Below are 25,019 nucleotides of genomic sequence, written 5' to 3' on the forward strand. Positions count from 1 at the left end.
AACTTGGAGTTAAATATAGGAATAATTTCTAAATGTATTAAATATTTCAAATACCTAAACTTAAAAACACTTAAAATAGCCAAAACATTTTTAATATATTTTTATTGATTTCAAAGAGGAAGAAAGGAGGGTAGAGAGATAGAAACACCAATGGTGAGGGAGAATCTTTGATTAAAATGAGCCAAAACATTAAAAAAACAACAACAAAAAAACAAAAAACAAAAAAAAACTGGCATATTGAAGGATAGAGTAATAGATAAACCTTTTATTCTAATTTTAAATGTGATATTTGAATAATTAATTTAGATACAATTTTAAATTGCAATTTTATAAATTTGTAAACCATATTTAAACTTTAAGAGCATTTGAATTAATTTATAAGTTTAAAATATATAAGAAAACTTATTTATTAATTGAAATTTTGAAATCATTAGAAAATTTAATGTAATGAAGGGCATAAATAAAATTTTAAATGTTTAAAAGAATTTAGTTAAGTAAACTATAGAGATCATAAAAATTACTGTTAAAATTTCATCAAGTCTATAAGTAGAACAATATTATAATATACTTAAAGTATGTTACTAGAGTTTTCAATTTGTAAATATAATAAATTAAGTATTCATTATATTTTAAAATAATCTCAGACTTACAGAAAAGTTATAAGTACAGGCAAATAATTTTTCCCTATAATATTTATAATCTGCTGACATGAAGCCCTTCGACCCCCAAATGCTTTAATATAATTCAATCAAGGACATTTTCTAATATAACCACAGCATAATCAGGACATAATTTTTTTTTTACATTAAACTAATCTAATCTTATCTTCAGAAACCATTCAATTTTTACCAGTTGTCCTCAAATTCCCTTTATAGGATGAGGATACAACTTGGAGTCATGTGTTGCATTTGGTTACTATGTCTTTCTAATTTCCCTCAGTCTGGGATGGTTTCTCTGTCTTCTTTCATGTTCTTGACAATTTGGAAGCTCTCTGGGCCAATTGTTTTATATAATACTAGAAGCCCATTGCAGGAAGATTCCTGCACTAGGGCTTCCTGCTGGGGTCGCTGCCCTGCCTGCTTCCCTCCCTTCTCCCAGGACCCAGCCCCACCTCCTTCCCTCCCTTCACTGCAGCCCTGATTGCTTGCTTCTCAGCAGCTTTGCTCCCTTCTGCAGCACTTGGCTTCTTTCTATCCTGTCTTCAGTCTTTGCTCTGGCCTAGATATGAAAATTAACCGCCATCTTGGTTGGGTTAATTAGCATACTTGCCCAGACTGGCTGGTGGGAAGGGCTTGTGGGTGTAGCAAAGGTATGATCAATTTGCATTTTTCACTTTTATTAGGTAGGATTCCTGGATTGGGTTTATCTGCATTTACTCTTATTTAAGTTCAGGTTATACAACTTGGGGAGGGACATTACCAAAAGATTGCTGAATACCTCTGTTGCATTTCATTGGTTAGAGAAGAAATTTAATTCACCTCAATATCGATCATATTGTTTTCAATCACTTACTGAAAGCAGCATCTTCCAGGCTTTTCCATTGTTCCTTCTGTAACGAATAGGCATTTTGTGGGGAAATACTACCTAAACATCAAACTTTCCATTTATTCATTTACGTGCATCAGAATGGACTCAGGGTTTATGCTTTTATGCCTTTTGTATCATTATTTATTTTAATACTCAAGCTGCCCCAGATTTTACAGTGAAAACCCTTTCAAGCTGGGTTCTGTGTCTTTTTGAAATCCCTTCATCTTTTAAGAACATCTTTGCTTTCTGGCACATAATCAATATTTCTGACTCATATTTTCTCTGCCTCAACCTGGTGTCAGTCATTTCCCCAAAGATCTCTGCTTCCTTTTTAAAAAAAATATATTTTATTGATTTTTTACAGAGAGAAAGGGAGAGAGTTAGAGAGCTAGAAACGTCAATGAGAGAGAAACATTGACCTGCTGCCTCCTGCACACCCCCACTGGGGATGTGCCCGCAACCAAGGTATATGCCCTTGACTGGAATCGAACCTGGGACCTTTCAGTCTGCAGACCAGCGCTCTATCTACTGAGCCAAACCGGTTACGGCATCTGCTTCCTTTTGGTAGAAAGTGTTGAGAAACTGAAATATGGGTGCTAGCTTGGTGTGCTCTCCCCTCCGCACCCTCATGTGTCCTGTATCTGTACATAGAAAATGATGAGACCACATCAATACATTCAATTCTAATTTAATACCACTCTACTCTCCCAAACTGGGATCTGACACCTCTTGCCAGACCATCTCATCCCCCATAAATACACTCTTTTCACCCCGTTGAAACTCTGAACATTCTGCTCTGAGCTCTCCCTCCCCGACACTCAGAGCAGATTTCCACTTTGTTTGTTCTCACCCAATTGCCTTAATACTGGATTGTTTAGAAAGGAGAGAGGAGAGACTGGGAAGAAGAGCAAGAACCAAAGATTAATTTTAAATCACAGGTGGACTCTGAATAATATCTTCTCTGCACATAAGCCACCTGCAGGGTTACATGAGGAAAATGTGACATTTTTCTCTTACAAAGTCCTTGTCTCTCTGCAATCTTCTGATTTCCTTTTCTCAGCTTCCTTGTCCTGGGGTTCATACTATCCAGCACTAACACATATCTAGCACTTCCATTCATTTTATGCATCATCTCATGGGATACTTTAGATTTAATTTACTCATTTGCTGTTATGGAAAACCCTATATTTATATTTTCTTTATGCCTGTCCCTGTGTGTGACCCATATTCTATTTTATTTTATGATTTTATGGCATAAGGTTTGGTCCACTAAATTTGGCACAGTAGGACCTGAAACATTTTTATTTTGGAAAATCTGAGCTACAAAATGTGTCACTAATTATAATATCCTTGAAGTCACAACAAGAATTCCTCCCATAAAGTGTTGCAATCAGCCTCAGCGCTAAGGGGGGAAAAAAAAGTTAGAAAAACCTCAAATTATATTAACAGGCTATCTGTACAATAAAAAAGTCAATATTACAGTTTCCTTTCTAATTTCTTTATTAATTTTTAATATTCTAAATTGCCTTCCAGCTATAGGACTCATTAATTATTCTAATTTGTTTCTAGTTACAGGTTTCATTTAAATTCAGTGAGCAATTAGGGAACCATCTAACATGTGGCAGTTAAGTCTTTCTTCTGGAAACGTGGTCAAAAATGACAGCTTGTATGTAGAGCTCTGTCTGGATAGGGATTCTTGTAGAGTTGTCACCTGGTAAAGCCTAAAATACAGAAATTATATTGTTAATCAGTCCACTCCGTGCAAATAATTGGTACATTTTCTTCTTGCTTCAATGTTGTAGCAAGCAGACCTAATAAGGCTGAGGCAATGGAGACCTTTCCATTTTTTTCCTCAGATACATTTTTCTGAGGAGCAGTGATAATTCCACTTAAGAGCTTTGAGGCCCTGGGTTGTGACATTACTGAAACTATCTAGCATCAAAGCAGGGTCCAAGGCTTATTGTCTAGACTCTGCTGAACAACATGGGTCACTAACTCTGTAGAATTCTCAGGGAAGGGCTTTGCAAATACATGATATCACAGGTTAATAAGTAAAAAATAATCCTATTTTAATTTCAAGTAATACAAATGTCTCAAGTTTGGAATGGATTCAGACTCGTGAAAGTAACTTGTCCAGGTGGGTTTAATGAAAAGGTTCTTAACACTTTAAAAACAATTGTTATGCTTTCCCCTCTTCAAATTATACTCTTTGAAAAAAGATTTGTTCCTTCTCTGTTTATTCAGTATTGTCTATCATACTTAAAGCCACCTAGGGAGCTCCTGTGGGAACAAATATTCACTGATGTGGTATTGATAAGACAAAAGAGAGAGGTACTAAAAGGGGTAGACAATATCTATAATTAGAAAATTATTAGTCATTGGGCCTTTGCTCTAATGGAGGTACAAAAGAATAATCTTACTTGCCCTCTCTTTTTCTCTGTAGGAAGAGATGATAAGATGATCTGGGACTAGAGAGGAGCTTTAGTATTGCTTTTTCCCAATAGTACCTAATTTTTTGTACTAGCTGAGAAAGAATATATTAGATCCATCTTTTATTAAATAAGTCAGTAAAATTGCAAAGACTTTGAAATAGGTTAAAAAAAATGGATGTCGTGAGTGGCTCATCCATCCACATCTTTTCTGCTTTTCATCGTTTTTGTACTATTTTACAACTTTTTAAGTTGTAGAAAACTGATGAGAAGGCCAAATATTCTTGTCTGCAAATATGCAAATAAATTGTGCCTACTGGAATGCAATTAATTATTGCTCCGTATTGGGACCTACTTTGCATTTATTTGTAAGTCAATTTCATTTTTTTTAAATTTCTCATATATGTTATGCTCTTTGAATCCTCCTTTGAAATATTTGTACTATCTTACTGGTTCCCTTCATAATTATTAAATTAAATGCAATCTTTGGGATATTCATTTTATATCTGTGTGAGAGTCTCAATTATATCCTTTTAGGAAAAATAACCTTGCAAACATTGTGGAAGCTCCACGTAGTGTCCAGTGGCTTCTCTGGTAGTTGGGGAGTTTGTGTTACTGGGGGGTTGTTGCATTTCCTGGAAGACTTCAAGCCAAGCATTTCTTTCCTCAGCTCCAAGAGGTAAATTCCCAGGAGCAACAGAACTTTTGCTTTATTGTTCCTCTGTTTCTTTACATATTTTCATTTTTACTATTTTTTTTGTGTTGTGAACTCTACTTCACAACAACTTTTACAATCAATAACTTATTCCCCATTGGTGACAGCAATGATTTGGAATTTGGTTTTATGGTTTAACCTTTGTGATCTCTGTAAACGAATGAATAGATCATAGAGATTTATTCTTTCTTGGATGAGAGACAACAGAGACTATGATTTATTAATATTTTCTTTTCTTTGTTTATTTGTCTACTTGTCTACATGAGCTCTTGTGCCCACTAGCAAAAAGAACAACTTTTTGCTATATGGGGTGTTAATTTTTATGTGTTTACTTTTGAGCAGTGGCTAATGTTTAGATCTGAAGATATAAAGCTCTCTGGGTGACTGTGTGTGGACATTTTTCAGGCCTTTTTCTTTGTTTGGTTTGTTTGTTTGTTTGTTTTATTGTTTCTCAGAATCCTTGTACAATCTTGGTACTTACCAAGGACCCCATAGAACTTTTACATGCAGTACAACAACCAGTATGATAGCCAAAGATTTTCTAATTTTTATATATAGAATACTTAAAATGTAATGGAAAACAAACACCTACTAAAACTCTATAGAAAAGTGTATAGGTGGCAATAATTACAGAAGAAGAAACATAATATACTAACATGCATATGAAAAAATGTTCATCCCTAACAATATTAAAAATGCAAATTTAAATTACCTCAAATAAATTTGGACTATAAAATGAACAACATTCAAAAACATGCAAAATAAATAGGGCATGGTGATTGAACAGTCTTATTTCAGGTATACGTAATTATAAATGATATGCAACTGCAAAATAATTTGACAATATATTTCTAAAGCTTCACAAAGTTTATACTTTCTAACTGACCAAGTTACACTTTAAAGGAAAAAAAAAAGAACACTGAAACTATAGAGAACTATTCTTTAAATTTGGGGAGAAAAACAGAAATCAACCTAAATGTCCATCAATTAGAAATTCTTATATAAACTATGATTACTCCAGGATTGAATGTTATTTACATTGTTGTACAGCTAGTTTTTTCACTTGATAGTATAGCCTAAACATCTCTTCATACCCATATATCAACTTCAGTAAATACACTTTGAACTCATTTTTAAAACTGCTGCATAGTATTTAAATGCGTGAATGTGTCATAATTTATTCTTATCATTGCCCACTCATGGACTTACACATAATTCCCAGTTTTTAACTATTGCAGTGAAAAATGATATCCTTTTAGAACTTTCATTGTTTCTGAGTTCATAGATCACCAGTAACCAATATTCATTCATTGAACACCTACTCAGTGGCACATTAAACAAATTCTTTCATTTCATCTTCACAACAACTTTTTATAAAAGGATTGTTTTTTACAGAGTTTACAGATGAGATAACAGGCGGAGAAGTGTTCAAATAGGTTTAGGAATTTTCCTTAAGATCTATTTAACTCCAATGCATTTCACCTATCCTTAATAAGCAGCTTTTCCCTGCCTGGGTCCTGCTGGTTATCCCTACCATTTGCTACTTCTCCTGTTGCTCTTCTAGCCTCTTTCAGCTGCTCCCATGTATTTTGGGGAGTCCCTAAGTCTTCATTTCTCCAGTGGAATTCATTAAGAGACTTAAGCAAGTCTTTGAATATCCTAAAACATTATTATATTACTCTGTTTGTATGGCCATGTATGCATTTCCTTTTTTGAGAAAATCCATAAAACATCAGATTTTTAAAGTAAGCTGCATTTCCCAAAAGGTTAAGATCCTATCATCTGGAATCTGGAGCAGCTGTGTGTGTCTGTGAGGTAGTTTTCTGGGCTCCCCGGTTGGGGCTGCAATCTGTTTTACTGTGTGTGTGTGTGTGTGTGTGTGTGTGTGTGTGTGTGTGTGTATTGCTCTAGCTCTTTGAGGCAATACGCATTGTGGAGGCCACCGGGTTTATACTGAAGATATTGCAGCCAGCAATATCCACTTAGACACTTTCAACATGAGATTTTCCTGTCTTGCCATTGGCCTTGATCACTGATCAGGCTATTATGTTCCATGTTCCAGTATACTTCAACATCCTTCCCCTTGCTTTGGGATTTCAGATTTCAGAAATTGCAAGCCCCTTCTGGGGTGGTGCATGGTTAGGAAGGAATCATGGGAGAGGACAGCTTATTCAGCAGGAGAAATCATGCTCTCCTTGAATTAGAAATAATCCCTTAACTGTGGTCTCGCACGCACTGTGACTTCATCCTTGACTTGTGTTTTTTAGTGCCTGCTTCTTCGTCATTAGTCATTACCTCTTTGAAATCATGGAGCAAACAATTATTTGATTTTTTAATCTTTAATTTTTTATTTCAATTAAGTGTATTGGGGTAACAATGTTAATAACATTATACAAGCTTCAGGTGTACAGCTTTATAATACACATATGTATACGCCATTGCTCTTTGTCAATCATTTCATCCACTAGGAAAGTAACCTTCCCTTGTCTCTCTCACTGCTTGTCCTTATTTGTGAGGAAAATTGCATGAAAAAGTGAGCTTGAATTGGGGCTACTCTCTATTTCTCAAATTCTTTTATTATCATTTCCCTAGTTTATATTGATTCCTTTTACCTTTGGCATGATGTTTGATTAGGTTGCCCTTTTAATTAGAAGTGTAAAACAATAATTGTTCTTTGCCATGAATATGGTATTGATATTCTATTTACTGCAGATATTTGATGTGGATGGTGAAAAGTTATCATTAATAATCTTTATTACTAAACATGGACATACATCTAATAATTCAAACTTATGTATTTAATTTTTTTCTTTCCTACAGCTCACCTTTCCTACACTGCACTTCATATATGAATTCATACATTGGACACTTAACAATGTGCTTATCTCTAGGGATTGTTCCATACTATTGCATATAAAATAAAAATCAGTTTTATAGGTCAAGAGGAGGGCATAGCATTTAAGTGTTAGGAGATTTAATTCATAAAAGCCATGCTCTGCTAATGTATGTTTTGATGGATTCCTTAAGGCCATTGATTTTAGCAGCAGTTAGTTGAGTAAATACTTAATTTATATGTGGTGGATTTCCAGTTCAGGTATCCCAGGTGATTGCCCAGGGGAGAAAATGTGTAAAGGCTTCTTAGTATGTGGGTGTTTTAGGGCTGTAATTAACCAAACATTCAGTAATTTGGGCAGCAAAACCAGAAATTTGGCAAGGCCTCAGCTTTCTTAATAACTGTGACTATGCCACAGTTAAAAAGCACCATTTACAAGGGCCTCCGAGGAAAATCCAGGAACCAAAAAAGCTGTGTTGGTGACTCAGTAAGTGTCCCCTGCCCCTTGCATGGCGTTTGAGGGAATGCTATTGGATACTTTGAAGAAACAATAGCCTTGCTTAAACTTATTCTATTCGGTGGGAATTTTTAAATTTTTTTTAATGTCCAATAACATTATACCTGGGCCCTGTATAAAGACAGATTGTAAAACCGAGGTCCTTCCCTGGGAGGGTGGGGCTTTCAGAGATTAAATTTGAACCATCTGTAGAAAGGATGGAGGAATGTTATAGGCCTCCATTTTGAGAAGAGCAATTTCAAGGCCATGACAAGCTCCATCTGATTTTAATGTCCACATGGCAAGGGTAATTAAGACCAGTCAATGAACTGGGAGGCAGCATTAAGGAGGCAATTAACACCTTCCCTACTAATGGTCAGAAGTGCTCTGGTGAGGGTCCCTTGGGAGGAACAGAACAGAGGAAAGAAGAGATGAGAGAAGGTACTGGAATCTTTCTCTAAATTAACCCCTAACCCAAATAAAAACATACTTTTTTTGGTAGAAGTTATTTTTAATTTTTAAATCTTGTTCACCTAGATATTCTTTTGCTTATAGAAAAAGAAAGTAGAATTTGGCAGGCTTTTTTTTTTTTTGCATCTGAATAATATGTACTAATGGCTACACATTTATTAAAAAATAATAAAGTAATTGCTTCACTCATTTATCCATAGACCTAACACATTGCCATTGCTCTGCACACTCAGAGTCAATACCCAAAGTTCAGCAAAGAAACCCCAATGTTAATTCAACTACCAAGGGAAGGAAAGCACCAGAGTCAATTACTCTAATTTTCAGCTAAAAATAGCATTAGCTCTACATATGTTTCTACTGCTTAAGATCCTAAAATATTTTCACGTTAACCTCAAAGTTTCCAGGATTATTTTTGGCCCTACTATTCACTTCTTTAGCAAATATTTAATATTCAATTTACTCATTCTGCAGATGTTTACTGAGCACCTACCATATGCTAGCCCTAGAGATGCAATAGTAAAGTAACCAGAAAGGGTTTCTGGCCCACGTTTCAGTTTATGCTTTCCCACTCTCTGTCATATATATTGTTTCATTTTTGAGCCTTTGGACAAACCTACCTGATCTAGTGATTTTTGATGAGGCTGTGATAATCAGAATGGGTATCATCAGCCTCACTCTACAATGATCCAAATAAGTGGGGAAATCTAGCAGCATTTGATCAGCAGAGGCATCCAGTGTGGTGGATCGCATTACTATAGAAGTTATCCAGAAGTCTTTGTCACCTGGTCTGTACTTTCTAGCCCATTTGTGTGGTCTCAGGAATGTGTAATTTAGATTACCTAAAATTAACACTATTGAATCAAAACTTGTTTTTGAGGAACAAAGTTTGATAATTTTATGGACATAGAGTAAGGTGAAACAACAGTTAATAAAATAAGGCTACGTAAAGAAATGGACATCAAATCTTTAGGATCACTTAGGAAGATATTAAAAATACAGATTGCTGGGCCACACTAAAGTTGAATTCAGTTTGAACCTCTACGAGTGGGGCCTAGGGCTTTCACATGACTGGCTAGTGTGAGGAGAGAGAACTGGGAATGTTTTAGTGAATTGACAGAAGCCACTCCTAATTAAGCCATGGTGAGTTGGATCTTTGATAATGAACTCTTGTGAAAACATTTTACATTCCAAAGTAATGCATTTTTATGTTTGAATGATTGTGATTTACAACAACAACAACAACAACAACAACAAAAGTGTCTGAGTCCTGTTATACTGTGAGGAGTGATGGTATGTAAAAAATAGTAAATGTTGCTAAATTGGTACCCAACCTACACTGTACATGCCTTCCAAGCTCAGTGACAGGACAGATCCAGACAGCTTTATGTCACAATAGTGTCTTTTGTTTCACCAGTTTCCTACATCTGATAGAAACCACAGCCTGAGATCTTTTAACATGTGTGGGTTTTTTGTTGTTGTTGTTTACTTGTTTTGTCATGAGTCACATATTAAGCAACTATATTCAAGATGAGTCACATATTAAGCAACTATATTCAAGATGCAGCACAACTACTTTACTGAATTACTGAATTAATTCATCAGTTCTATTATTTTTTGATGGAATTTTTAGTGTTCTCTATAAACAGTATCATGACATCTGCAAGTAATGATAGTTTTACTACTTCCTTTCCACTTTGGATGCTTTTTATTTCTTCTTCTTGTCTAATAGCTGTGGTTAGGACTTCTAGTATCATGTTGAATAAGAATGGTGAAAGCTGACATCCTGTCTTGTTCTCAATCTTAAGGGGAATGCTTGTAGTTTTTGCCTATTGAGTATGATGTTGGCTATGGATTTGTTATACAAGATTCAAAATAAATATCCAGAAATCATTTGCATTTTTATATACCAATTATGAGCTATCAGACAGGGAAACTAAAAACAACATGCAATACAATTTCATTCACAATTGCTTCAAAAAGAATAAAATACCTAGGAATAAATATAACAAAAGATGTAAAAGACCCTGTGCTCAGAAAATTATAAGACACTGAAGAAAGAAATTGCAAAAGATATAAATAAGTGTAAGCATTTACTTACAGGAAGACCTAACATCTTTAAAATTTTCATACTATCCAAAGCAATCTACAGATTCAATCCAATTCCTGTCAAGATACCAATTTCACAGAGCTAGAACAAATATTCAAAAAATTCATATGGAACCATTAGAGACCCCAAATAGTGACCTTGAGAAAGAACCAATTTGTCAGAATCATGCTATCTGATATTAAACAATACTACAAAGACATAGTAATCAAACAGCATGGCACTAGCATAAAAACAGATATATAGATCAACAGAACAGAATAGAGAGCCCAGAAATAACCCCCCAATCTTTACAGTCAATTAATATTTGACAAGAACATACCATCAATAAATGATAGTTGGAAAATTGGACAGGTAAGTGCAAAAAAATAAAACTAGACCACCTTCTTACAATGCACACAAGAATAAACTCAATATGGATTAAAAACTTAAATGTTAGACTCCAAACCATAAAAATCCTAGGAGAAAACATAAGCAGTAAAATCTCAGACATTTCTCATGGCAATATTTTTTTATATATCTCATTGGGCAAGGGAAACAAAAGAAAAAATAAATAAGTGGGACTACATCAAACTAAAAAGTTTTTGCACAGCAAAAGAAACCACCAACAAAATTAAAAGAGGACCCACTGAATGGGAGAAGGTATTTGCTGATACATCTGATAAGTGTTTAATATCCAAAATTTATAAAGAACTGATAAAACTCAACACTAAAAATCCAAACAATTCAATGAAAAATGGGCAAAAGACCTGAATAGACACTTCTCCAAAGAGGACATACAGGTGGCCAAGAGACATGATAAAAAGATGCTCACTGTCACAAATCATCAGACAAATGCAAATTAAAAACAAAATGAGATATCACCTCACACCTGTCAAAATGGCTAGCATCAATAAATCAAAAAACTACAAGTGTTGGTGAGGATGTGGTGAAAAGGGAACCCTTGTGCAGACTGGTGTAGCCACTGTGAAAACAGTATGGAGTTTCCTCAAAAAATTAAAAATGGAACTTCCATATGAACCAGCAATTCCACTTCTGGGAATTTATCCAAAAAAAACCTGAACACTAATTCAAAAGAATATATACACCCCTATGTTCATTGCAGAGTTATTTACAACAGCTAAGATTTGGAAGCAGCCTGATTGTCCACTAGTAGATGAATAGATAACACAGCTGTGGTACATTTACACAATGGAATATTACTCTACCATAAAAAGAAAGCTAATTTTACCCTTTGGGACAGAATGGATGGACCTGGAGAGTATTATGCTAAGTGAAATAAGCCTGTCAGAGAAGGACACCATATGATTTTGCTCATATGTGGAATCTAATAAACAAATTGAACTAACAAGCAAAATAGAGATAGATTTGTAGATAGCAGACAGCTCTGGTGGTGATGGTAGCGAGGGTGGGGATGGGGGATGGGGCAGGGAGATGAATGGGAGTGAAGGGATTGAGCAAAATAAGAAAAGGAACTCATGGATATGGACAACAGTGTGGTGACTGCAGGGAGGAAGAGGGGGTGGAAGTGGAAAAAGGTATATGGGGAATCGATGGTGATGGGAAAAAAAGATGTAGTCTGTTAACACTAAAAAAGTAGCAAAAAGGAGACTGTCCTGTAGAATTTCTTATTTTTCATACAATTGATTTTCTTTTGTACAAATGAAGTTTAGCAAGCAGAAAAATAACATCTTCTTATTTCAGAATGGCTTATGCATTTTTATACTTATAAATTTTGATTCTAAGTCCTGACACAAATGACACAGATTCTCATTGAACTATGCAGAGTGGCAAAATCTCATATTTTGGCATCCACAGTTGGAGTTCAATTTTCTCTCAAAACTTCTCAGTCATTACTCTCCTTCTGAACTTTGATCTCAACCATGGTTCCACATTAGGATCACTAGAGGAGCTTTTGGAATATATAGATGCCCAGACCTTCCACCCAGACCAATTCAACCAGAATCTTTGAGGTGAGGTCAAGATTCTAAAGCTGCCTGCATGATTTTGATGTCAAGCCTGTGCTGAGAGCCACTTTCTAGCCAATAGGAGGTCCTCACCCTTATCATTGCAGGCTCTGTGCTTCCTGTTTATGGGATGTTTCTTCCAACTAGAATATCCCTCTGCTCTAGTCCCTGTGTCCTCACCATACTCATCCTTAAACATTTAGTTCAGACTTAATCTTCTCCATCAGCTCATTTTTTTAATGCCTTAGGTCAAATGTAAATTCTGTTTCCTCTGAATTCTTATAGAGCTTATTCTATTTTCTCACTTTCTAGATGGTCATTTCTGTGCACATTATATTTCCTCACCTAACCACCCACTCATCCACCAACCCACCCACTCACCCATTAACCTATAGGATTTTTAGAAGAAACCTACCTCTTCTGATTTACTTTTAACATCTCACACTGTCCAGTAGGTGCTCAGTGACGTCAAATGAGGAAGAGGGAGATGAAAGGAAGGATTAAGAAGTGACAGGTGTACTGACTTCCTTCAGCTCACTTTCTCTATATTCCTCCAGCACAAGTCTCCCATTCTCCACATCCTCTCTCTTTTTCTGAGGATTGGGGTGAAGTGAGACCTCTTAAGCACTTTTTTCCCTAGATAAAAATGCATTCTATAAGTTTAGTCTTTACCTGAATAATTGGGGAGTTAAAATATAAAAACATCAACTCAGGAACTTGCTCACTACAGCAGGATACCTAGGTCTAGTCCTTTTTGTTCTCTATTTGAATTATTATGCTCTCACCCTCTCCAGATTTTTCTCCCAGTCTGTTCCAATCTGTGCTCTCTCGTGTCCTCACAACATAACTTCTATCCTGTTATCCCCTGGCACAAGAGCCTTGGCATACTTCCCACTTCCTATCAAGTTCAGTCTGAGGTCCTCATCAGTCCTGCATTCAATGCTTTTCATGACCTTTCTACACCTAATTCTCCTTCTGCCCCTTCACTTAGCCCATGCAGCAGCCAAACTGAATTATTTAGGCATGTTTTACCCTCTTTTTTTACACTCTTCAATATTATCTTTGCTAGTGGATTTCATCCCAGCATTGCCCACCTCTTTGTCTCTGAGTTCAATTTCTAACAATTCTTCCAACAAATAGATTACCTCCTCTATTATCATCTAACATTATTACCAATGCAGTCCCCTCACTATCACCTCTCCACTGTCTCCTGTTCCAGATCATAAACCATCTCTTCTTCTACTGAATTCCCAAAGCATTTCCTTTTTTCCCCCAAATATAACGTTCTGCCTTATACTATAGTTATGTTTTGTACATGCCTGCTTTCCTAAAACTGCTATAAGTACTGAAAGGACAAAGGTTGAAATCTTGCTCATCTTTATATCCCCTATAATGTCTCATAATATGTAAATTCCATTGCTAGATTATATTAATGATGAATTGCATGGCCTTGAACATGTCATTTAATCTGAGTCAATTTATTAATAAATTAAAACATTCTAATTCAACAGAATTAATTTGAGATAGGTTAAATTACATATTTCTGGAGCTACACAGGAAGACTTAAAAGCACATACCAAAACAAAGATTTCTGCAAAACTTAAAATGATAGCCGCACTAGCTGTTTCCACTGATAAATTCTTGCAATTGTTTTTCCTGACTCACTTGGATCACTACATAGTAGTCTGGCTGTACCCTCTCTGGCTATTACTGCTACATTAGGTATCAATGACATAATCCACTCCTCAACTTTTAATTAGTGTAGCATTACTGTGTGTTAGCAGGGAATCACTCCTTCAATCACTTATTCCATGAATATTTATTTTCTATTAACCAGGCATTTTCCCAGGTGATGGGCTCTCACATTTAATGAATAGAAGAGGGAAATAGAGAACATCAAGCATAACTAAGGAATATATATATATATATATTTTTTCAATTTTAACTATTCTATCCGAACTCTCTCTGGTGAGTAGATTATGAAGGCTTAGACCACCTATGCTATGTTAAGACTCAAAGCAAACTTTCCCACGGTTAATGTTTCCTAAAATAAAAATACCAAAAGCCTTTAAAAATTTATTCAGATAATGTAGGGGAGTGAGTGCAAAGTGCTTCCACTCAATCCTCCTAAAGATAATACACTGGAAACATTTTGGTGGGTGTGAATCACTCAAACAAGCATTCTTAACTCAAAAATAGAAACTTGCCTTATTTGTTCCAGATGTTATACAGCTGCAGGGAAGTTAAAGCCAGTGGTCCTGTTTTGAATGCAACCAAACTCTAATTGCATTTGGAATTTCTTAACCAATGAACACACATTACTTTTTCTAAGACCTGCATAATTTTCTTTTCTTTTTTCCCCACTGTTACCATTCACAAACAACTATGTTTCATGGGAACTACACTTCAGAATTAATGAGTCTACATCTGTGTTGTACAAAGGAAGCACATCCTGTTTATCACTGTTTCTACCTTTCATTTATCTCAACCTCTTTAATTTTTTTTTCTGTCTACTAGCAATAAACAATTAGAAACTGACATTTTATTTATTTTTTGCTTGAATTTTTAAAAATTTAATTTTTGGAGTGACATTGGTTAATAAAATTATATAGGTTTCAAGTGTATAATTCTATATCATCTGTATATTGTATTGTGTGTTCATCACAGTCAAGTCTCCTTCCATCACCATTTATCACCTTTTTACCCTTATTTATCTTCCCCTTTTCTCTCTGGTAATCACTATACCATTGCCTGTGTCTATAAGGTTTGTTTTTGCCTTAATCCCTTCACCTTTTTCTCCCAACCTCCCCTCCCCAGCCAATGCCTTTTTACTCTGACAACTGTCAGTCTGTTCTTTGTATCTATGAGTCTATTTTGTTTGTTAGTTTATTTTGTTTGTTAGTTTATTTTGTTCATTAGATTCCACATATAAATGAAATTACATGGTGATTGTCCTCTTTAATTTTAAACATAAAAATATTTCAAAGAGAATAGTTGAAGGAAAGTTGAACTGTTTTGTTCTTATATTTTATAGCACCTTAACTATAGAATTATAAGAAGGTATTTAACTCAGGAAGTATTTCAAGTAAAATTATTGAGAAAAATATTGAATTATTTTATTTATTATTTTAATATATATTTATTGATTCTGAGAGGAAGGGAAAGGCAGGGAGGAAGAAAAACATCAATAATGAGAGAGAATCACTTATCAGCTGCCTTCTGTATGGCCCCCACTGGGGATCAAGCCTGCAACCCAGGCATGTGCCCTGACCAGAAATGGAACTGTGACCTCCTGGTTCATAGATAGATGCTCAACCACTGAGCCATGCCAGCCAGGCAAAATATTGAATTTTAAAATGTAATTCTTATCATTGTGCATTGGTAGTTTTAAAAACTTGATATTTTAGCTAATTTATGATTTTCTAGTAAGTCTGTATGAGATGCTTAGTGGGTATATAAAATATAAAAGGATCATGGCTCCCTAAAGAAGATGAATAAATTAAAAATTATGTAAAATATAAAAGGATCATGGCTCCCCGAAAGTGAATAAATTAAAAATTTTATATATTACCATGAAAATTAAAATCTTTATGTTATATTTTGAGAACAAATGCTTGAGAACACATGTGTGAGGACAGAGTAACAAATCTTTTGAGATTATTATCTTTTTAATGGAGAAGATTTTCTCAAATTATGGTTCAAGGATAATCGGTAGCAAAATCACACTTGTTGCCTTTGAGCCCAATTGAGTCAGAATATCTGTGACTTGAGCTTGAGGCTGTAGGGGGACCTTAGAGATCAGAAAAGAACAACACTCATCTTCAAGTTGTGAACAATAAAGCCCAAAGAGATTAAATTATTTGCTCAAGGTCATGCTGCCAGTTGAAGTAAGATCTAGAATTTTGTTTGATTCTGAGAACAACATTCTCTTCCAGTAAGTAAACTATTAATTTTTACTAGTATCTTCAAAAGGTAAAATTTAAAGAAATAGAAGTTTACAAATGTTATCATATATCCCACCTAATAATTCTTTACTATTATCACTTATAAACTAAATCCTTGTTTCTTTTTCTAGAATTTAGAAATATCTTTCATTTAGATTCATGAATCTTTGAATTATATCAAAATCTTTAAGAAATAAAGAACATGTTACATTTCATGAATTGTTGACTAAATCTTTGAAATTTTGTGGTTTATTATTTTGGAAGTGAGTGTTTTAAAGTTATTTGAACTGTGTTCAAATAACAGTTTGCATTCAATAATGATTCCACGAAGACCATAAAACTATAATTCATGACATACACTCTTGAAGTATTTATTAGCCATTAGTTAAAACAGAACCCTAAAATAGTCTAAGCATTATGTCATTCAAAACTGATTCAAAAATTTGTTTCACACATCTTAATGAAGCTATTAATAATTTTGTATATTTTATGAATATAGTTTAGCTTTCTAAAAGGAAAAGACTCTGAAAATGCTATTTATTAAGTTTTCTATACTTAATTGGTAACATTTTGACACTCATTTATGATAGAAAAAGGGCACCACTGTAAAGATGGTGTGCTGGTAAACTTCCCTATCATTAATACATTTAGAATAAATATGGCTCTAAAGATTTTCACATCTACTTAGTCCTTCATTTTACTAATGAGAAATAGAAGACCAGAAAAGAGCAATGTTATTTTTGAAGGAGATAGCTTTGTGACAGAAACAAGTACCCAAACTTCTCTTCTTCCTTTTCCAGAACTCCTGTTATAGCTGAGCATATGGCCATCTGAATCAAGATTACATTTTCCAGTCTTCCAAGTAGCTAGATGTGGCCATCTGACTAAGCTTTTGCCATGGAACATATGTGGATGTTTGTGTGGTAGCTTTTAGGAAACATCCTTAAAAGGAAGTGAGAGCTTGTCCTTTGCACCCTTTGAGTTCCGTCCATGAATCCTGTTTGGAATGCAGTTGTTTTGGCTGAAGGTCTATTTTGCCCCATGAGGATGAGGACGAGCCTGGCCCAGATGACCATCGAGTCGCCATTCCAACTTTGGACTGACAGTACTAGTATCTCCACTCACACATGGGAAAGAAAGAAGCTTCTTCTGTTTAAGTCACTGTCTTGGGTTTCTGATACTTGCAGTTGTCACAGAGTTAGGAAAAGTGGTTTTGCAACCATCTTTGTCTGTTAGTCCTTCCTGTGAAAGCAAGAATGACTATCTAACAAGGAAATAAACCATTTCTCGCTATAGAATTTCATTTATTCATTCTTTGAACACATATTGATAGATATTGAGCACTTTCTATGAGCAAGGAACTAAGTAGATATGAAACAAAAATACTTTTATTGCTGATTTTGAATTTCTCAAATATTTTAGAACCAGACCTTCCTTTTCCTTGGTCCATCCTTGTCCCTATCCCAGGCATATTATATAATTTTTATTTTTTTTCCTATGAAGGACTGGTTTTCTGGACTCAAATTTTAGACTGATGCTGTCACATGACTAACATACATTTCAAAAGTAAAAAAAAAAAAAAAAAAAAAAAAAAGCCTAAGAAACTCAAGCACATATGACTTTAAGTTTTAATCTTTACCCCCGAACATATGATAAGTTATGACTAAAACCATGATACAAATGCAGCTTTTGAATTATGTAAGATATAAATATTTGTCTTTGAATAAATTAAAAATGTTAATGGCCATATCTTTAAAATATTTAAATAAAATGTATTTTCTAAGTTAATACTTAGAAATACACTAAGGACAGTACTATTTTCAAGTTTAGTTAGATATAAGAAGGAATATTAGAATTCTGAGTACATATATGAGTTGAGAGTCTTCCTTCCCTACCTGACTCATCTCCACATAGAGCAAAAAGTGACTGGACATCTGCAAGATCACATCAAAGTCATTGCCAACTGGCTGCCTGATATCATTCTGTGCTAGGCATGGAGAAGTGTCCCCATATGTGTGTTCTATTTAAATGCCCCCTAAACTCTTTATTGATTTCTGATAATTTGTTGTTTTGGAATATTTTTTTGTTTTGTTTTGTTTGTTTGTTTGTTTTAGAATAGTACATGCTCTAAATTTCAACATAATTTTTCAATTCTCAATTTAAAATGTTAAAATTGTCCAATATTTAATAAAAATTTGAATAATGGTAGAAATACAATCAAATTTGGAGATAAATTTAAAAGCATACTTACTTTTGGGTCCACGTTGAGAATTTTCCTGTCTCTTTTGTATTTGAAAAGCAAGCCTTCTGGATTATCAGCAATCACTTGATAATTGGGAGTTGAATTCCAAACAGCAACTTGACTGTCCCAGTTGTAAAAGCTATAAAAATAAATATTTATTAGGAATTTGTATGTATAATATATTAAATTGACAAATATATTTTAGAAAATATTTGGGGAAGTTCAATTGCAAGATAAGTGGATCAAATAATAATCTGTATAACCATGTAGATTACATGTGCTTAAAATTCTTGCAGAAGAGTTTAGACTGGTTATTTTCAAATCATTTACATATTTCTCAAATCAGATTCATATTTATGGATATTTTGCATGATTTCCTGCTTTGGATACTCTAGCATCTAGGGTCTATTCCAGTATAGTATTATATTCCCAGGAAGTCAAGAAGAAAATTGATGCAATTTAAAGCTGTTTTTTCCAGCTCAGACTCTTCAGGGTATTAAGAATATTCAGGGTATTAAGAGACTGTTTACTGAAAGGACAGGCAGGTTAAGTTTATCATCTCTTTTCATTCATAACAAATGAATTCATTTCTTTCAGGCTATATTTTCCAATAATATATTTCCTGGGGAGTGAAGAAACAATTTGCATATGATAGGTTCCCATAGGCCAGGAATGAGGTAATGTATTTGATCACAACCCATGTGAAGTAGCTCTCATTTTGCAGAAAAGGCTAACAGACTAGGGGAGGTTAACTAGCATAGACAAGGCCCTGAAACTAATATGCCATAAACTAATATTCCAACTAAGATCTGTGTTTTTTTTCCAAACATATGTGTTCATTCTATTGTTCAACAATGCCATCAGTTCATCCTTTTGTTGTTGTTGTTGACTTATGAATTCCTATTTTTCCATGTCTTATTTTATACCTACTTGTCAAAAATAAATATAATGTTCTCATATGGGTTGGAAAAAGAATCCTCAAAATACTTATTTTATATGCCTTATTTCTGTTAACACATTTCTAATGTTATGCTAATAGGGTCAAATATTAATGCATTTCTAGTCCTTTATAATAAAGAGGTAATATGCAAATTGACCCTCATGCCCTTGCACAAGATAGCCACCCTCATGTAGTCACAAGATGTCCATCACAAGATGGCTGGCAGGGGAGGGCAGTGTGGATGATCAGGCCAGCAAGGGAGGGTAGATAGGGGTGCCTGGGCTAGCAGGGGAAGGCAGTTAGGGGTGACCAGACCTTCAGGAGAAGGAAGTTGGGGATGACCAAGCCTTCACGAGAGGGCAGTTAGGGGCGCCTGGGCTGGCAGAGGAGGGCAGGTGGGGGTGATCGGGCTGGCAGAGAAGGCAGATGGGACAATTGGGCCAGCAGGGGAGCAGTAAGGCATCGATCAGGCTGCCAGGGGAATGGTTAAGGTATGATCAGGCTGGCAGGCAGGTGAGCAGTTGAGAGCCAGCAGTCTTGGATAGTGAGAGGGATGTCCAACTACTGTTGGTTTGGGCCCAATCCCACAGGAATCAGCCTGAAAGGGCAGTCCGGCACACCTTGAGCGGTCCCAGATTGGAGAGAATGCAGGCTGGGCTGAGGAACACCTCCCTCATTGCACAAATATTGTGCAACAGGCCTCTAGTATGTCTAATATTATCCTATTTCTGTGTTGTTTTGCCCTCGATTACTCCCTTTCTTCATTTTAAAAGAGTAGGTTTTATTGATTAAATTCACTCTGAATTATATTGTTTTCTTAGGCGTTGACTTTCGTGCTATTACATGTAAATGTAATGTTTACCTTCAACTTTTTCCATACTCAGAAAGAACTTTGGAGGGCATATTAGTGATAACTGTTTCTCTCATTCTCCCACTACTCTTTCTATGTCTAGGACATAGGACATAGGAGTGTCTGCCCTTTCTAAGTCACAGAGTTGGATAAAGTGATTTTGTAACCATCTTTGTTTAGTTAGTCCTCCTTGAGAGAGCAAGAATGATTATTTAAAAAAGGCAAAGATGGTGGTGATTGAAGAAAGGAGTTGAACATTCATGGTTTGTGGAGTTTTCACTTTAGCTAGCCTTCATAAGTGAGATTTGTCATGGCAGGCTTAGCCTTCAGTAAGATGAGGGTAGCTAGCAGCCTATATATAGTATTGGTGATAAATTAATTTCACTAGTGAAGGTATTAGGAGCCAGTTTGACTATGCACCCAAGCTGGATTCTTGAATTCAATTTAATACATAATAGAAAATCATTTGACTCCATCTTACTGACTGTTCAGTTATGAGTTTGCTGAATTGGAATAGGAAACATGGGTGTGATTCTAAATCTTTCATATAATTCTAAATAATTATTATGAGATATATAGATATAAGCAATCCCAGTAAAATGCTTGAGGCACAGCTATGCTTGGAAGTAGCATGGCTTATATCATACATTCCTATCTTATTTCTCAGATCTAAAATTAAAAGCCTTGTTAAAGTCCAAGTAATGTGTGTGTGTGTGTGTGTGTGTGTGTGTGTGTGTGTGTTTCATTACATAAAAAATTAATTTGCAGGGCTCTTTAATTTTTATTTTATTGTGGTTAGAACACAACAGCAGATTGACCCTTTTATAAAATTTTGAAGTGTACAATACATTACTGTTGACTGTAGGTACAATGTTGTACAGTAGAGCTCTATACTTCTTCATCATGATGAACAGAAACTTTATACCCATTAATTAAATCCCTAATTTCCCCTATCTCCAGCACTAGGTAACTGCTATTCCACTCTTTGATTCTATGAATTTGACTATTTTATATACCTCATGTAAGTGAAATTATACAATATTTGTTTTTTGGTGATTGACTTATTTCATTTTGCATAACATCCTCAAGGTTCATCTATGTAGTTCCATATTTTAGAATTTCCTTTTTTAAGGCTGAATAAATATTCCATTGGATTTATAAGCCATATTTTCTTTATCCATTCATCTGTCAATGGGCATGTAGGTAATTTCCATATTTTGTCTATTGTGAATAATTTCTTTTAGATCACATATAGTTGAGTGTTTTGTGTTTGTTTTTTTTAATTCATCCAGCCACTTTATGTTTATTTTTTTATCAAGGAGTTTAATCTATTTATACATAAAGTAATTATTGATAGGAAAGGCTTATACTCTTGGCTTTTTATTGTTTTCCATTAGTCTTGAAATTCTTTTGTCTGTCTTTTCCTCTCTTACTGTATTCCTTTTTGTTTGTTGATTCTTTTATTGATATGGTTTGAATAATTTATTATTATTTTGATTATCTGCTTAAAATAGTTACCTTGGGGTTTACATAAAATATCTTCTAGTTTTAACAGTAAATTTTAAGCTGATAGTAACTTAAGTTCAATCACACATGTAAACTTTACACTTTAAATTCTCCCCTACATATATTTTATGTTATTATTGTCACAGTTTACATATATTCATATTATGTATATTTTAATATATTTTCATTATAGTTATTTTTAAACTTTTACCTTTTAATTTATAATAGAATTAAAAGTGATTTAAACACTATTATTATAGTAATACAATACTCTGTATTTGTTTACTGGTATATATTTACCTTTATCAGTGAGTTTCATATTTTATTATGCTGTCATATTTCTGGTTAGCATCTTTTCATTTCAACTTAAAGAACTCCTGTTAGCTGCCGAAACCGGTTTGGCTCAGTGAACAGAGCTTTGGCCTGTAAACTGAAGAGTCCCGGGTTCGATTCAGGTCAGGGGCATGTACCTTGGTTGTGGGCACATCCCCAAAAGGGAGCATGTAAGAGGCAGCTGATGGATGATTCTCTCTCATCGATGTTTCTAACTCTCGATCCCTCTCTCTTCCTCTCTGTAAAAAATCAATTAAAAAAAAAAAGAAAGAACTGTTAGCATTTCTTGTAAGATAGGTCTAGTAATGATGAACGCTCAGAGATTTTCTGTTTTGAGAAAGTCTTTATCTTATCTTCATTTTTGAAGGACAATTTTGCTGGTTGGCAACTTGTTTTTCTTTCAGCACTGTGAATATACTATTCCACTCCCTTTTGGCCTACAGGTTTCTTCTAAAAATCTGCTTATTTTCATGTTAGTATGTCCTGTGGATATAATAAGTCACTTTTCTCATTCTTTCAAATTTGTCTATTTGTCCTTGATTTTGTCAATGCGATTAAAATGTGTCTTAATGTAGATTTCTTTTGGATTTATTTAAATAGTATTCCTTTAACTTCTTAGATCTGAATATCCATTTCCCTTTTCAGGTTTGGGAAGTTTTCAGCCATTATTTTTTTTTTTCTTTGAGTAACTATTCCTGTCCTTTGTCTCTATCTTTGGGAATCCCACAATGTATATATTGGTCCCTTGAGGATGGTCCTTAAATTTTCTTCACTCTTTTTCATTTTGTCTTCTTTTTGCTCCTCTGACTTATTCCCAATGATAAGCCTTTGAGTTTATTGATCCTCTCTTTTGTTTAATCCAGTCTGATATTGAAATCCTCTAGTGAATTTTTTAGTTCAATTATTGTGCTTTTTAGCTTCATGATTTCTGTTTTGTATCTTTAAATATTTTCTGTCGCTGCTGAATTTCTCACTTTATTTTTATACTATTTTCTTTATCTCTGACCATTTTTATGACAGTTATTTTGAATTTTCTTTCAGGTAAGTCATACTACTCATTTCTTTTGGGTCAGTTTCTGGAAATTTATCTTATTCCTTTTTTATGGAACATTTTTTGCCCAATTCTTCATCTTTCTTGACTCCATTTTGAGGCCCACACATTAGACAAAGCAGGCCACTCTCCCAGTACTCATAGATTGGCCTCATACAAAAGACCTCTACCAATCATCTTGGCAAGAGATTCTGAGGGCTTCTTCCAACTTTTCCCTCCCCAGGTAGAAACAGGCTGCTGTGGGTTTTGTATGCTTCCTCTGTGATGAACAGGAGGTAGAATCTATGGTGCCTATACCAATCCATACCACTGTCTCCATTTTCCCGTAGGTGGATAGATTGTGCAAGACACATCAGAGCTCCAAGACTGGAAGGATAGACTGGGGAGTCTCCTCAGAAATATTGAGGATCTGGATATATAAACCAGCCCCCTCCTTTCCTGGGAGAATTTGGCTACTAGGGAGTTTTCTTTTGATCATAAGGTACAGCAAGAGGGTGTCACAACCCTCTCTACTAACTTTGGTAAGGCTGGTTTTGCATTTGCCTGGGCTGTGCAGGAGCCTTTCAGTTAGTTTTTGGATTTCTTACAAAGGGAATTTGTTTGGGGATTGTTGCCAAATATGTGTGTTTGTAGGGAGAAAGAGGCTCCATAGTTTCCTACTCTGCTATTTGCTGATGTCACCAATAGAGATGCAGAATGGGCTAATGCATATTTCAACCTTAATTCTACTTCTTTTAAGCCACTTACATTCAGATCCTCACTGTAGATACTGTCATGACCCATAACTCTATTTAATTTTTATTGTCTCCTGGTATTCTTTTGTTAGTTCATGTACACCACTAATTTGGCTTCACTGAGGCCTTAGATTCCTGGCTCTCCATTTCTATACTAATTTACAACAACTAGTTTTTTTGTTTTGTTTTTTTTTTGTTTTGTTTTGTTTTGTTTTTTACCTTATCTACAATTTATAAGATACTTGTTAGTAATTACAAAGTTTTTAGTTATTTGACCTTGTTTGATTTCACTGTTCCTGCTATGATCTATGATAATTGTTGCTGAATTTAACATACTGTATACTACTCATATAACTTTAAATTCAAAATATGTAGCTGTAGTTGGATTCTAGACATTGCAGAGTACTTCTTTATGTTTCTAGTTATCTTCCTTTATCATTCATTTCATTGTTTCCACTTTCTAATATCTTCACTTTCTTCCTTGTTCTCAGGTGGTTTCACATCTTACTTTATTAAGAGAATAAAATACATTAAATGGAAACATGATCAGCATCCTGTGCCATCACTAGCAAAACTTTTTAAATTAATTTCTTATTGATTAAGGTATCACATATTTTTCCTCAACCCCCCATTCTAATCCCCCACCCCCCTATTGTCCTTGACCACTGGTTAGGCTCATATATGTGAATTTATGTGATAAGGGGGCCTCAATGTATGCTTTTGAAAAGAATTACCTGTTTGTCATCTATTTAACATGATCACTCCTGGTACAAGGGAAAATATTTTGATGTCATCATAGTGCAAACAAGCTTTGGATTACCAGAGGAAAAATATAAAGCCATTTCTCCAGAACACCATGTTTACCCTAGTTTTGCTA

General features: G+C 34.7%; 1 protein-coding gene across 1 annotated transcript in view; it reads right to left on the reverse strand.

The window, feature by feature from the left end:
• Positions 1-3,006: 3,006 nt before the first annotated feature.
• CFAP299 (cilia and flagella associated protein 299) overlaps positions 3,007-25,019 on the reverse strand; it is a 511,892-nt gene continuing 489,879 nt past the window's right edge. Inside the window, exons 5-6 of the mRNA XM_084883088.1 lie at positions 18,738-18,867; positions 3,007-3,248 (exon numbers count right to left, since the gene is read on the reverse strand). Of these exons, the coding sequence (XP_084739214.1) occupies positions 3,153-3,248; positions 18,738-18,867 (226 nt within the window). The 3' untranslated portion in view covers positions 3,007-3,152. The remainder of the gene's footprint in view (positions 3,249-18,737; positions 18,868-25,019) is intronic.

This window comes from Pipistrellus hanaki, assembly GCF_964339955.1.
Source record: "Pipistrellus hanaki genome assembly, chromosome: 1".
In the NCBI taxonomy this organism is placed as follows: domain Eukaryota; kingdom Metazoa; phylum Chordata; class Mammalia; order Chiroptera; family Vespertilionidae; genus Pipistrellus; species Pipistrellus hanaki.